The sequence below is a fragment of the Rhinolophus ferrumequinum genome, chromosome 9 (genome assembly GCF_004115265.2).
Source record: "Rhinolophus ferrumequinum isolate MPI-CBG mRhiFer1 chromosome 9, mRhiFer1_v1.p, whole genome shotgun sequence".
In the NCBI taxonomy this organism is placed as follows: Eukaryota; Metazoa; Chordata; class Mammalia; order Chiroptera; family Rhinolophidae; genus Rhinolophus; species Rhinolophus ferrumequinum.
Window position 1 is genome coordinate 36,980,617 of NC_046292.1, and position 14,458 is coordinate 36,995,074.

At 39.9% G+C, this 14,458-nt stretch overlaps 1 protein-coding gene across 11 annotated transcripts in view; it reads left to right on the plus strand.

The window, feature by feature from the left end:
* The window catches only part of OSBPL9 (oxysterol binding protein like 9), a 128,781-nt gene extending 114,887 nt beyond the window's left edge, over positions 1-13,894 (plus strand). For 10 of the 11 annotated variants that reach the window (XM_033114974.1, XM_033114975.1, XM_033114983.1 and 7 more), the window contains 10 exons: positions 2,000-2,085; positions 4,351-4,525; positions 5,749-5,833; positions 6,549-6,659; positions 6,938-7,001; positions 7,121-7,261; positions 10,109-10,187; positions 11,145-11,236; positions 12,800-12,935; positions 13,192-13,562. In XM_033114974.1, coding sequence (XP_032970865.1) covers positions 2,000-2,085; positions 4,351-4,525; positions 5,749-5,833; positions 6,549-6,659; positions 6,938-7,001; positions 7,121-7,261; positions 10,109-10,187; positions 11,145-11,236; positions 12,800-12,935; positions 13,192-13,266 — 1,044 coding nt within the window. In that variant the 3' untranslated portion in view covers positions 13,267-13,562. Of the gene's footprint in view, positions 1-1,999; positions 2,086-4,350; positions 4,526-5,748; positions 5,834-6,548; positions 6,660-6,937; positions 7,002-7,120; positions 7,262-10,108; positions 10,188-11,144; positions 11,237-12,799; positions 12,936-13,191 lie in introns of all 11 variants that reach the window. The other variant, XM_033114973.1, reaches the window with a different exon arrangement.
* Positions 13,895-14,458: the final 564 nt, after the last annotated feature.

The following is a 14,458-nucleotide window of genomic DNA, read 5'->3' on the forward strand; positions in this document are numbered from 1 at the left end:
CATATTCCATTCACTTCATTTGGTTTTCAAAACAACCCTAAGATATAAACAGGGCACGTAATTATCCTTCTTTTCCAGAAACTTAGAGAAGTCGAGTAGTTTTCCAGAGCCTCCTTACACCTGAGAAGTGGCAAATAAGTACTTGAACCCAGGTTGAAGACAACCTAGCCCAGCTTACTTTCATCAGTGTTGCAGCAGTTTTATGTAATGGCATGTATCAGTATATTGCTGAAAACATTGAAGATCTGTTTAATGAGAGTTCTAAAGAAAAATATTAAGTAGGAAGAGAAAATTCTTTTTTCTTTCTTTGATTACACTTCAAATCTAATTTTCTGTTTTTTGGCTGTTTCTTTTTTGAATTGCCTGTTCTTTTTTTCACTTTTCTACTGGCAGTAGTAATCTTTCTTGTTGATTTGTAAGAGCTGTTTATATATTAAAGGTATTTACCCCTGTTTTGTTCTTCAGCATTCTTACTCGCTGATATGTAGTTTCTGTGTTCTCCAAGAGTGGTAGCAAGTTGCACCAAGTCAGTACATAAGCTTGCCTGTGAAGCTACCCATATTGAGATTATGAACATAAATGTTCTGTGGAAGGAAAATGTTTACTTAAAATTTAAACTCTAGAGTCTGATAATAAACATTCTAAGTGTTATAACTGAGGTGTCCCTTTCTAAGCGTGTGTTTCATGAGCACTCCTTATATACTCTGTATACCCAGCCACGCTGGTCCACTGGGTAGTATCACACCCTGTGTCCTGTCTCCATGTCTTTTTTCCTCCCTCCTCCATGTCTTATTCTTCTGTTTTCCCCTCCCTTTATTACAGTCTTATTCTTCTCCAAGGCTTTTCACTAGTGCCACCTGAATGGTTTCCCAGCTCTAGTCCTCCAAACAGACATGATCTGCCCCTCTCCGGAACTTTTAGGGTAATTGGAGCATCTCTTGTGTGGTATTTGTCACATTCAGCTGGTATTACTATAAATGCCAGTATTATTCTCTCATACTCACCTTTGCCGCCTCCATAGCATTTAAGACAGGACCTTGAATATAGTAGATGTGCAGTAATTATGTTTAAAAGAACTTTTGGTTACTGTGGTACTCTATTTACATAATAAATAATTTATCATCTGATGTACATTTCAAAATCTTTTTCCATTCCCTGATGAAATTCTTCCAGTTTAAATTGGTTATTTCTAATCTTTCTCATTCCTTCTTCCCATACTCCAGTTTCCTATTTTCTTTACTTTCTCCTATGCCACTATTCCAGCCCTTCGGTGTTTTTCTTCATGGGCTCAGACCAACGGTGGAAAGAGTTCGTTGTTTCCCATTATTATTCTTTCTTTTTGTTTATTCTTTAAATTGCTCTTGTAAAAATTTACTGTGTAATAGTAGCTGAAAATGCAAGTGTGAATAAGGGTGGTCCTTGTATTCTAGGAACTTGTCAATTATTTGAGAACATAGATTTGTAAGTAGATAAATTTCCTAGTGCACCTGAGGATAGAAAAGCAGCAGTAAAGAAGTGCACAGACTGCCCCGCCCTCCAATTCAGACAGACCCAATTTTGAATTCCACATAATAACAGTGCAGTGAGGAAATTTCTCACCCTCTTTGAGCCTCATTTTTCTCCACTATAAAATAGAGATAATGACTTCTTTACAACAAGATTGTTGCACAGTTCAGTAAGATAATGTGTATGTAATGCCCCAGCAAGTAGTAGGTGTCCAAAGGTTGCCCAGAGTAGTTTGTGTTGTTACACTGATTCAAGGAGCTAAGGTTGCACAGAGGAGGTGGCATTTGAACTTCAAAACCTCTCCTGTTTTTCATCTGCTGGGCAGGTTAATGGGCATTTCTGAATCAAACAGTTTGGGAAGTAGGTATCAGAAGAATGCCTGGGCAGTACCTGGTGGGTGGTTATTGTGATGGGAATGAGTTTTGCTAACAGTTCAGTCTGTTTTTTCATAGTGGAATTTGATCCTCAAGGGTCAAATGTGTATGTTTTTCAGGTAGTTCTTCCAACATTTATTCTTGAAAGAAGATCTCTTTTAGAAATGTATGCAGACTTTTTTGCACATCCGGACCTGTTTGTGAGGTATTTGCCTGAACACAGTAATTTCCAATTTTTAAAGATTTTACTAAGTAGCTTTCTGCCTTTGCAGGATAGATGGATTCTCCCTTTTGCCTTTTAAACATTTCTGGGGGAAGTGTCATTGAATAGTTTGTTTATATCATATGCCTATCTGGTTTGCATAGGTTATAAAGTGGTGATGTTGTTAGGTAACCAAGTTAAACATTTTAAAAAACCTTAAGAGCCCATTAATAGGGAGCCAGTATTAACAGAGCTAAGTCCAGGAATTAGTAATCACTGTTAAATTATTTATACTGTATCCTGATGAAGTTCAGTTGACTAAGTTCAGCAAACGTTTCTAAAGCACTCATAGTTTCCCAGACACTTTTATGAGCTGGAGAAAGAAAAAGTCTCAGTGTCTGCCCTTCAAGAGCTTACAGTCTAGTTTACAGATTACAGACTGATTCATAAATTTTAAATGTAAAGCTTGCAATATTAGATGTATGTACAAAGGACAGAAGTCATCTAAAGGTGGGATTAATTTATAAGGAGATGAGTTCACATTGCTTTTCAGTGGTAGCAGGAAATTTTTCTTTTTAAGGGGATATCCTAATCTGTCTTCTCTGGTTGCATTCCTTGGCCTTGGACTGTGGTTTACTAAAGCCAGATACAAATCACTGAGGTTTCGCAGTGGGTGGGCACTTTTCCTTTTTGAGGAAGATTTAAGAGAACCATTTAACCAATTTCCAAAGGGAAGAATCTCAATTAATATGGCACTATTTAAATTAATACATAATTAAACAAATAAAGTGTAAACATTTATTGGTAATGTGTAAGTAAAGAGGCAAAGTATCAGTTATTCATAGATATAGAGTTGAGATTTAAGGATAGTTTTTATTTATGAGAATTTAACCTTTGAAGACCCTTAGGGGAACCACTTAAAAGTACAGAGAAGTACAGCTAGAAAGCCAATAGGTAAGATATAATGGAATTCTAAAAATAATTACAAAAGGAGGAAAAGAGAAATAATGGAACTAGGAACAAAGGGGACAAATAGGAAACAAATACCAAGATGGTAGAATTAAACACAGCTATATCAGTAATGACACTAAATGTAAGTAGCATACAAAATCCATTTAAGAGAACAGTGATTTTCAGACTGGATAAAAAAGCAAGAGCAACCTGTATTCTATTTGCAAGTGAGAGATTTTAAATGTGAAGACACTTCTTGGTTAAAAGTAAAGGATGGACAAAGATATATCATGCAAAACACTTAGCATAACAGAGCTGGTGTCACTATATTAATGTCAGACAAAGGAGATATTTTAAAGACAAGAAATATTAGCAGAAACAAACTGAAATATTTCATGATAAAGAAAGTCAGTTTATCAAGAATAATTAATCCCAAATGTGTATGTACCTAATAACAAAGTTTCAAAATATATGCAGCAAAAATTGAGTAAAGTGAGAAGGTAGACAAGTGCACCGTCGTGGTGGGAAATTCCTCCCTCAGGAATTAATTGAACAAGTAGCTCCCTGTATGCACTATGCCCCCTGCCTGAATCAGTTAGGCTATAGAAGATTCAAACAGCATTATCAATAAACTTGACCCCAGTTAACCTTTCTAGGCACTACCAAACAATTTGTATAACACACAGTCTTTTAAGTGCGTATGGAACATTCATCAAGATAGACCATATACTGGAAGACTTAATAAATTTACAATTATTGGAACCAGAGTATATTCTCTGACATGAAAGAATTAAATTAGACATCGATAACACAAATATATCTAGGAAATGTCCAACTATTTGGCAATTAAAACAGTGTACTTACATGAAGTTCTGGAACAAGGGAAACTAATCTGTGGTACTAGAAACATTATTTGCCTCGGGTAGGGATTGCTTGGAAAGGGGGATGGGGAAACTTGGAGGTAATGGAAATGTTCTATATCTTGAATGGATGGTGATTAATTAAACAGATACATACACATGTCAAATTCATCAAACCAAACTCTTAAGACCAGTGTGTTTAGTTATATATATTACCGTGTTTCCCCGAAAATAAGACCTTGCCGGATAATGCGTCTTTTGGAGCAAAAATTAATATAAGACCTTGTCTTATTTTCAGAGATACACGGTATACGTCAATTTTAAAAAGAAACTTAGAGGTAACTTCTGGTCCTGGGTCCTCTTAGCTTGTCACGGGATGGACCATGCTGAGGGGTGCTGCAACAGCCTGTATCCTGTCAGAAAGCAGGACGTGAAATTTTGTCTTTCTCCCTTGCAGCATTAGTGACCAAAAGGATGCCAGAGACCGAATGGTTCAGGTTGTGAAATGGTACCTCTCAGCCTTTCATGCAGGAAGAAAAGGATCGGTTGCCAAAAAGCCATACAATCCCATTTTGGGCGAGATCTTTCAGTGTCACTGGACATTATTACCAAATGATACTGAAGAGAACACAGTGAGTGCTGCACTAGTGTTTTTAATTATCTGAAGTTGCGTACTGATTCAAGATTTCATTTTATTTTGGGGTCGGAAAACAGTGGTAAAAGAAGTGATCAGAAGATGCTCACCACTCATTGAACACTGGTTGGCCCAGCATATTTTGAATATAGTTAGCAAGGGAAAGGGGTATGAGATGAGGATAGAGATTTAGAAACCAAATCATGCAAGGCCTTGTGGGCCATAATGATAATTGTATGGCTTATCAGGATCTCATTTTTGTTTTGAAAAGATCATTTAATGATTTTATGAAAAATAAATTGGAAATGGGCAAAAATAGAAGCAAGGAGACTATTGAGGGGCTTTGGCATTATTCCAGGGGAGACATGGTTGATTCCAGCCGTATTTTAGACTTAGAACTGATAGATGGATTGGGGGAGGTAAAGAAAAGGGGACAATCAGAGATGAATCATTGTGTGTAGCATTCAATACACAAAAGAAAATGATTGGGTTTGGGGAAGGGAAAGATCAAGAACTCTAATTTGAAATAGAAAGTGTGAGGAGTCTGTGAGACATGTAAGTGGAGCTGTCACGTTAGGAGTTAGAATTTAAGGGTCTAGAGTTCAAGGGAGAGATCTAGAATGGAGATGGGGCTTTTGGAGATTTATAGTATATTCAGATGGCCTGTAAAGCCTTGGGATTAGGTGAAATCGTCTGGGAAGACAGCATAGCTAAGGCAGAGTAGGTAACTCACATCTGAGCCCCAGAGCGCCTGGCATTTAGAGGTTGGTTTGAGGAAGACGACCAACAGGGAGACTGAAATAAATGTAAAAGGCCTCAAGAGATGGGCCCCTAGCCCACAGTGCCCATGGTCTCTCAGTAATCATAACTGGGTGTCTTTCCGTTACCAAGTGGCACGTTACCTGTGGTCCTTTTTGAAGACAGCGGCAGTGTGTGTCTGTTATCATTTATTGGGTGGACATTGCTAAGTGCTCACTCTGTGCCAGGCCTGGCCCTGACTTGGGGGCATGATCCTTGCCTTCAGAATGTCTTAGGGAGACAGCTGCAAGCAGTAATTTCAATAGAGTAATTAAGTGCCATAATAAAAGTGTCAGGTGCTTTGGGTGTATAGAGGGCGGAGCACTTAACCACCTTGGGAGGCAGAGACTCCAGTTTTTAGATTCTCTGCAGTGTCATTTGTGTTTCCACATCAAAAGAAAACAATGTTGTATTTGCTTGCAGGAGCTAGTTTCAGAAGGACCAGTTCCCGGGGTTTCCAAGAACAGCGTAACGTTTGTGGCTGAGCAGGTTTCCCATCATCCACCCAGTAAGTCCCAGGGTGCAGCATCCACTTTCAGACTGCCCTGTGTGAAGTGGGTCATGAAAGCTCCATAGGTGTGGTCACTGGACTGGCAGTTATATGGCTACTGTGTCTGCCCAATCCCAAGAGGACTGGTTCCTCATGCCTGAGGAACCTGTTCCTTGTATAAGTTCCAAAGACTATTAATTAACTTCACTGATTAAATGTGTATTTTAAAAAGGGATTTGGGAAACCAACCTTGAATGCTTCTAAAGTCATTTTACATGTAATGAGCTGTGCTGTAGAGACCTCAGCAACTTTAAGACAATTTATATAAATGAGATGTAGTTTCTGCACAGTATATTCCTGGCCTGGGGAGAGAATGCATACCCTCGGCGTCTAGCTGGCTCTGTGCCGTGGTCAGCCTGTATGTACTGGGTGGGCTCAGGTCAGAGCTGCGACAGGAACATGCTTGCTAACCAGAGGAGCACACAGACCTTTGGATCTTAGGTCTTTGGGATTGCCCATAGCCTCATTGTTCAGGGAAGTTCCTGCCCGCGGGGCCCTGAATGGTTGCTTGCATTGGGGGAACACGGTATAAAAGGCAGTTGGCCTCATTTGAGGCAATTCTTTGAGGAGGGGTGAAGGATTTTCCCCTTGGAGCCCGTTCTTTCTTTAGGTTAAGGGAGTTGGAGTGATGGGTATAGCTACATAGTGCACTAATTGAAAACAATTTTTGTAGTTTCAGCCTTTTATGCTGAGTGTATTAACAAGAAGATACAATTCAATGCTCATATCTGGACCAAATCAAAATTCCTCGGAATGTCCATTGGGGTGCACAACATAGGGCAGGGTAAGTCTTTGGGCATTGGGTAGACTCCAGTGTTACTAGGAGAATTTTGTGTCATTCTAATATGTGTGGACACTGGTCTAAGTAAGAGGAAATGGCCCCAGAAAGCCAGACTGGGTCTCACTGTTGCGTGTAAGCATATGTAGTAGGGGTGGGAGCAGTGGTGGGATGCAGGATCGGTTTTCCCTAAATTGAATGGGATATCCTGGAATATCCCTCAGTCAGACACACAGCATTATGGCCAGTTGACACTAGTCATCAGTTTACCCTTCTCTCCACAGGCTGTGTCTCGTGTCTAGACTATGACGAACATTACATCCTCACGTTCCCCAATGGTTATGGAAGGCAAGTAGAGCTGTGTCCATGTCTTCTGATCAGCAAGTAGTAGACCCTGCTGTTCCTTAAGCTACACCGCTCTTTCCTCTGAATTGTCCCGCCTTACCTGAAAACTTGTGATTTTGCAGGTCTATCCTCACAGTGCCCTGGGTGGAACTAGGCGGAGAATGCAGTATTAATTGTTCCAAAACTGGCTATAGTGCAAATATCGTCTTCCACACTAAACCATTCTACGGGGGCAAGAAGCACAGAGTTACCGCTGAGATTTTGTAGGTATTCTTGTTTTGCTTTTTTGCTTTAGTGCTCTTCTGCTTCTCTGAAATGCTTTTCCTTTTGTCCTGAACTATAAATTCTGTTAGGAATTGACCATTTTAATGGTTCTGTCTTTGTAAACTTGTTTCACATCCTGTGAGTCATGTCTCTTCCTAAAATTCCACTTTTAGAAGGAGACCTAAAATCTGGGTTGAGAACAATCAGAGGTCATTGTCAGGGTTTCCTTTCTAGGAACTTGCCTTGCAAATGGGGAACAGAAAGGCGTCTTCCTAGATCGTCTAGCTAACCCACATCACCGATTTCCCGACTATTGCCAGCTTGAACCATGAGCTAGTCCAGACTCTGTGAGTCCCACTGGAGTGTCTCCCAGTCGGCACTGTCCTTTTTTTCTGTGCTTTTCTTGGGAAAAACAGTGACCATCACATCTTGACTTGGTTCCATTTGATATTCTAGGTTCTGATGAAGACAGCTGTGCTGTCTGGGTAACAGTCAGTTGGGGGTGTTCAGAGCCTGCCTGGAAGAGGAAAATCTGCAGGACTTTCTCTGCCCTCAAAGGCCTTTTTGGGAACAGTGTTGCAGTTGGAAGATACACGACTAGTTAACCAGTTATCCAGGGAGATAATTTCATTTGGATGACAGAATCAGCATCCAAAAAAGTCTTGAGCAGGGTGAGACCATGAACATAAGATGAAGTTTACTAAAGATCAGTGTAAAATCCAAAATATTATTGCAGTCAGAAAAATGGGCAGAGCTTAGAAAGCAGTAAAAGTCACTTCTATCATGCTGCTGCTCCCCCAAAACGGCAGGTGATAAAAATAGGATGTCCAGAACAGAGACATGGGTGTGCCTGCTTCTCAGGGTTCCTCAGAGGTCATCGGACCAACAGGAACTTGCTGACTCAGCAGAATTCTCCACCAGTCTTAGCCATAAGTAGTAGAAAGGCTACCCTCAAGTGAGCAAAACGAGCACTTGGTGGGCTCTTCAAATTAGGGAGCTGAGCATCAGATGAAGGATGTACTAGCTGAGTAGTTCTCAAACTCTTTGGTGTCTGGACTTTTTTACACTTAAGAATTAAGAACCCCAAAGAGCTTTTGTTTATATTATATCCATCAGTATTTCTCTTATTAGATATTAAAACAGATTTTAAAATATTTATGAATGCATTTTTACAAGTGACAGTAGCATTTTATGAAAAAAGAAAAAACTTCCCAAAACTCTTCTTTAAGAAATTTGTGAGAAGCGTGGCATTGTACATTTTCTGAATTTTGTAAATCTCTAATATACAGTCATGTGCTGCATAATGATGTTTTGGTCCATCACGGACAGCATATATGACGGTGGTTCCATAAGATTATAATAGAGCCGAAAAATTCCTGTCACCTAGTGATGTCATAGCCATTGTACTATAGCAGTACAACACATCACATTATGTGTTTGTGCTGATGCTGTAAACAAACCCACAGTCTACAAAGTATAGCACATACAGTTGTGTACAGTACATAATACATGATAATGATAAACAACTGTTGCTGGTTTATGTATTACAATTTTATTGTTATTTTAGTGTGTACTCTTTCTACTTATGAAAAAAGTTTGCTGTAAAACAGTATGCCATGTTATGCCAATAGCAGCTTCATACATCTCTTGATTGCATCATTTTCTCTTGTGCTTGATTTAATCTTGTGTTGTTTTGTACAGTAACATGCTGTATAGGCTTGTAGCCCATGTACCATACAGCCTGGGTGTGCAGTAGGCTGGCTGTACCATCTAGGTTTGTGTAAGTGGACTCTATGGTGTTCACGCAATGAAATCGCTTAACGACCCATTTCTCAGAACATATCCCCATCGTTAAGCAGTGTGTAACTGGAATTAATCAAAGATAGCTGGATTCTCCTATCTACTTGGCAATCATTTGGTTGCTACATATTATATAGCCTTTTGGAAACACTGTACACTTGTGCGAAAACTAAGCTGAAAAAGGCAAATAATGTTTTAATATTAGGAAAATAGTTTTGACCTACGAGGGGTCGTGGGAACCCCTAGGGATTCCCAGACCACACTTTTGAGAGCCACTCACAATGACTCTAAATCTGGGATCCTGCCATTTTTCTTTCCATTTATCCCACTTCCCCCAAAGCCCCTAAATCATAAAGGAAGTTTAAGTTTCAGTCCAGTGATAGCAACTTCATCCCTCTGCCCTGTATATTTTTCTCTTCCTGACCTCTTTTAGCCTCCTGCTGTATTCATTCCTTGCCCCTCCTAACCTGTCCTTTGCTGTGATGCTTATCTTCCCAAATTCTGTACTTGTCATACATATCAGTGTCATGTCCAAGTAGAGGACGGTTGGAGCTTTTGAGAAAGGGATCCTTGCTCAGGAAAAGAGGTCAATACCATTTGACCCAGAGGTCCCTTTCAGCCTGAGGATGAAAGCCTGGTCTCTAGCATTATATCCTTAAGCAAACCCTTCCCTGACCCTCATCCCAGCAGTTTTGCCCTTGAACTGCAACGCTCGCATAAACTCACCACAGCACTTACCATCCAGAATCTCAGTGGTGATGTCTCTCCCCACTAGGCTGTGAACAGCTGGAGAGCGGGGACTGTCCCTAGTCTGCTGTGTTCCCAGCACCGGGCTCTCTTGCTCCTCTCAGACTCACACTGTTCATGGGATTTCAAGTTCATTAGCATGCAGTTGGCTCTGGGAAATCCAGTGTCGTTGAGCTGCCTTTACCAAAGACTTTGCAGTCGCTCTTCTGTGTTCTGCTCTGTGTAGGTAGGCCACCCTGACCAAATTCTTTGGTATTTTTCAACTTGAGATTAACTCAAATGTTTCCTTTTCTATTTAGTTCTCCAAATGACAAGAAGTCTTTTTGTTCAGTTGAAGGGGAATGGAATGGCGTAATGTATGCAAAATACACAACAGGGGTAAGAACCTATATTTTGCCACTTTTTTCAGGCTGCATTGAGTTGTGTAGCCTGTCCCTTTCTCTGGCTTCTTTCATCTGGAAGTTGAACCACCAAGGCCAGCTCTAATGCCATCTCTTCATGGCATTCCTTTTCCTTCCCCCCCGACTCTTCCCCAGCAGTACAGGAAGTAGAATGACTTTTACATTTCTCTCTCAAAACACTCAAGAGTAATATATGAGTATGTAGAAAAATGCTTGGCACATAGTAAGCACCCAGTAAATGTTAGCTGTATCATTAGAATGTGTGGTATGTTTATAAAATGAAGTGCTAAACTAATTTGTGTTTATGTACACAGTTTGATTTTGTATAAGACATGTATTGACTGCCTGGCACCAAGGATACAGAAATGAGGAAAATAGTCCTTGCCCTCCAGGAATTTGCAGGCATTGCCTATACCTAATTAAGGGAGCAGGAAGGTGGCATGGGATAAACGGTGAACTGGAATTGGGACTTGGAGAATGTGAACTGTGAAAAGCACTTCAGGATACGGATTAGGATTAGTTGTTTACTGGCCCAGCTCTCGGAGAAATGACATCCTGAGAATGTAGCACATAGCCACATGAAAATGTCTGTTGAATTGAGCCTCTACCACGACTTAAGACATACACCTATATTTTAGGCTGAAGGCTGCATATGAAACTCACTGTCTTCATGAATATACCATGTTTCCCCAAAAATAACCTAACTGGAAAATAAGCCCTAGCATGATTTTTGAGGATGACATCCCCTGAACATAAGCCCTAATGAGTCTTTTGGAGAAAGAATTAATATAAGACCTGGTCTTATTTTGGGGGAAACATAGTATGTGGGATTTGATTATTACCTCTGTTAAAGTCTTCTGGGAAGAGTTGCCTCTTCCTCCTAGAACAGTTTGAACAGTAAAACATCTACCTACCTACCTCTTCTGTTTTCTAGGAAAACGCAGTTTTTATAGATACCAAGAAGTTGCCTATAGTCAAGAAGAAAGTGAGGAAATTGGAAGATCAGAATGAGTTTGAATCCCGCTGGTAAGGAGACGACGTAACAAGGGCTTTTGAGGCGAGGGGCTATTGAGGCGGTGCCCCCACATTGGCTAGGCTTAGGCACAGGGCTGGGTTTGGGGGATGGTACAGCAGAGGGTAACAGCACAGACACAGTTTGAATGCCTGGGTTCACGTGGAGCTCCAGCATTTCTGTGTAACTGAGACTGCAGGCTCGCCTCTGTGTTTCTTGAAACGGGAACTAGCTCAGAGTTGTTGTGAGGACTAAATGAGATGAACATGTAGCATGTATATGAGGCTTGGTATATAGTAAGTACCCATGTATGTTGGCTTATCACCATCTTTGTGGTTTATAAGAGATGACAGTCAAGTCCCAACTGAGACGTGTGGTAAAACACGTTCAGGTCTTTTGTTCGTAGGAAACTTTTTGTAATTTCATCCTTACGTTATTTCAGCACATATCTCTAAAATGACTTAACAAAAAAAAACTAACCACATGTCATTACCATGCTTTAACAAAGTCAATTTCTTAATTTATCATCAAATGTCTATCTAACCGATACTCAATTTTCCTGTAGTCTTAAACATATTTTTTCCTTTCCCATTTGCCTGATAAAATTGGGATCTTTTAGTGGTTATGAGGAATCATGCACTTAAGTTCTTTGTTTAGCATATTAGGGGATTTCTTAAATGAAATAAGGGGACCTTACAATTCATTACCCTGCTTTTATCTCTAACTTTTTAATATCCTGCTTGGCTAGACTGCCTGCTTAGTTACATAAGTGGGAATCTGTAGAAATACATGTTCTGCTACTCACCATAAGGGGATCTTAGGCATGGCCATTCTTCTAGTCCCTAGGAATCTTCACTTGTTAAGTGACATGTTTGGACCAGACTTGTTATCATCTTCTAGACCTTGAGAGGAAGCCAAATCTCTTAAGCCTCTGCAATTCACCTTTTGACTCTTAAGTATCTATTCACACTGTTTCTTCAAGTTCTCATTGTTAAATCCAAGGGAGCTTTTCTGAAAGGGAACTTCTCAGCTCCCCTGATCTAATCCTCCTGGTTTGTAGTAAAGGACACTTAAGCCCTAGAGAGGTGAACTGACACCTCCTATGTAGCATAGCTAATTAGGTGTAGAGCCAGAAATAGAATGCCAGGTCTCAGTTCTCACTGTTCTTTCTCCTCTATTATATACTGTGTTTCCCGAAAATAAGACCTAACCAGAAAAGAAGCCCTGGCATGATTTTTCAGGATGACGTCCTCTGAACATAAGCCCTAATGCGTCTTTTGGAGCAAAAATTAATATAAGACCCGGTGTTATATTTGGGGAAACACAGTATCATTTATCCAGCTTTCTGCCCATCCTTTATTTCTTCCTTTGACAACTAGCAGTGCAGTCTTCCATTTTTCTGTTCTTTACTCCAGTGCCTTGTTACCAGCTTAGGAGATTGTGAACTACAGCACTTAAAGCCATTTGACTTACACTGTAATTGTGCTATATTCAGGGTAGCTCTAGAGTTTCGTTCTCAAGATTGCTGACTCCTGTATCTCTCTAGTACTTAACTTAGCACCTTGACTTCTTTTTAGCCTTTGGAAGGATGTCACTTACAACTTAAAAATCAGGGATATTGATGCAGCAACGGAAGCCAAGCATAGACTTGAAGAAAGACAAAGAGCAGAAGCCCGAGAAAGGAAGGAGAAGGAAATTCAATGGGAGACAAGGGTAAGCTTGCTTTGGGGAGCCTGCCCCAACTCTCAACTAGTTCTCCGCCTTTACCCTGCACTGTGACTCATTGGTGCATTTCAGTGAATGTTGAAGTACCACACTGTTTTAAGTAAGCATGGTGTTAACGAGAGGAGCACCGGTCCCTTGCCTGAAACTCATTTCAGTGTAATGGAGGACGAAGATGTAAAATAAGTATGATATTGTAGAAGTACACAGCAACTGTGTAACAGAGTTCTCCCCCTTTCTTTTACAGTTATTTCATGAAGATGGAGAATGTTGGGTTTATGATGAACCATTACTGAAACGTCTTGGTGCTGCCAAGCATTAGGTTGGGAAATGCGTAGTTTACACCTGATAACCAGGGCAGTAGGCATAACTAAGTAACAGTCTTCCTTTGGGAGAACCTACTTACTCCCTTTTTATTGCAGTGGTTCCTATCTCAGGGATACTGGACTTTCCGAAGCAGATGAATAATTAAAGCGAGAAAAGCTTCCCTTTTTTCCTCTTTTTGTGGCAGTTACAATTTGGACTTCAGTCCTGAGAAAAACTTCAGGTTTTGAAAACATGATGGTGTGTTCCTTTTCCAATCCCCACGCTTTGAAGAGCATTTATAAATCCCAGTCTCAAACTCTGCATTCTAGTACTGCTGTTGAGATTATACATCACCTGTTTCCTAGTTCACATAACCTTGGGATACATACACATACACATATATACATATATCATTTACCTGATACCAGGTTTTTCATAAATATTCTCTCTACTGTAAATATCGGTTCCTGTGAGTTTTAGAAAATTAGTGCAATGTATTAAAATCAAGTGTTAGGAAATTTCATGGTCTCAACTACAATAACTTTTATTTTGGAATTGAACTATTAAATTGTATCTAACTCTGGATCACAGTTTAATTATACTCAGTGCTTCTTATGGCTTCATAAAGTAATTTTTCCAATTTTTTTTTAATGTGTTTCTTTAATTATGTTTATTGTTAAACTTGGCGCCAATTATTTGGCAACCCTGTGAGTACAGGAATTAGCTTTTCACAAGGACTCTTCTGAAATAATGGAAAAATCCCTTTTCCTCACCCCTCCCTTATCCTTGGTGTTCTGTCTTTAGCCCCAACCATGCTATTCTCCAAAGTCTTCATTGAACTCTCATATAGCACACATCAGGCTACCAACATTTTATCCAAAAATATTTTATTGCCTTAGAGGGTTGGGTTGGGAAGTGTTCGTTTTTAGATCTCTACACCACACTGAAACAAAATATAATAAAAAGAATGCCACAGCAGCAAATGGCCATTCTGAAGGGCAATACAGAATTACCTTTATTTAAAAATACATTAAAAACACCACCATTATTATCATGATTTAGGTATTAGTATTAGCACCTAATGTTTAGGTACTAGTAAGACATTGATTACGTAGGGATGGGATTTTCAATCTGAAAGGACCAGTGCAGGACAGGGCTTATCAAACTGCTCCTGTAAGCTTTCTGGTCCCACCTGACCCACCCTGATT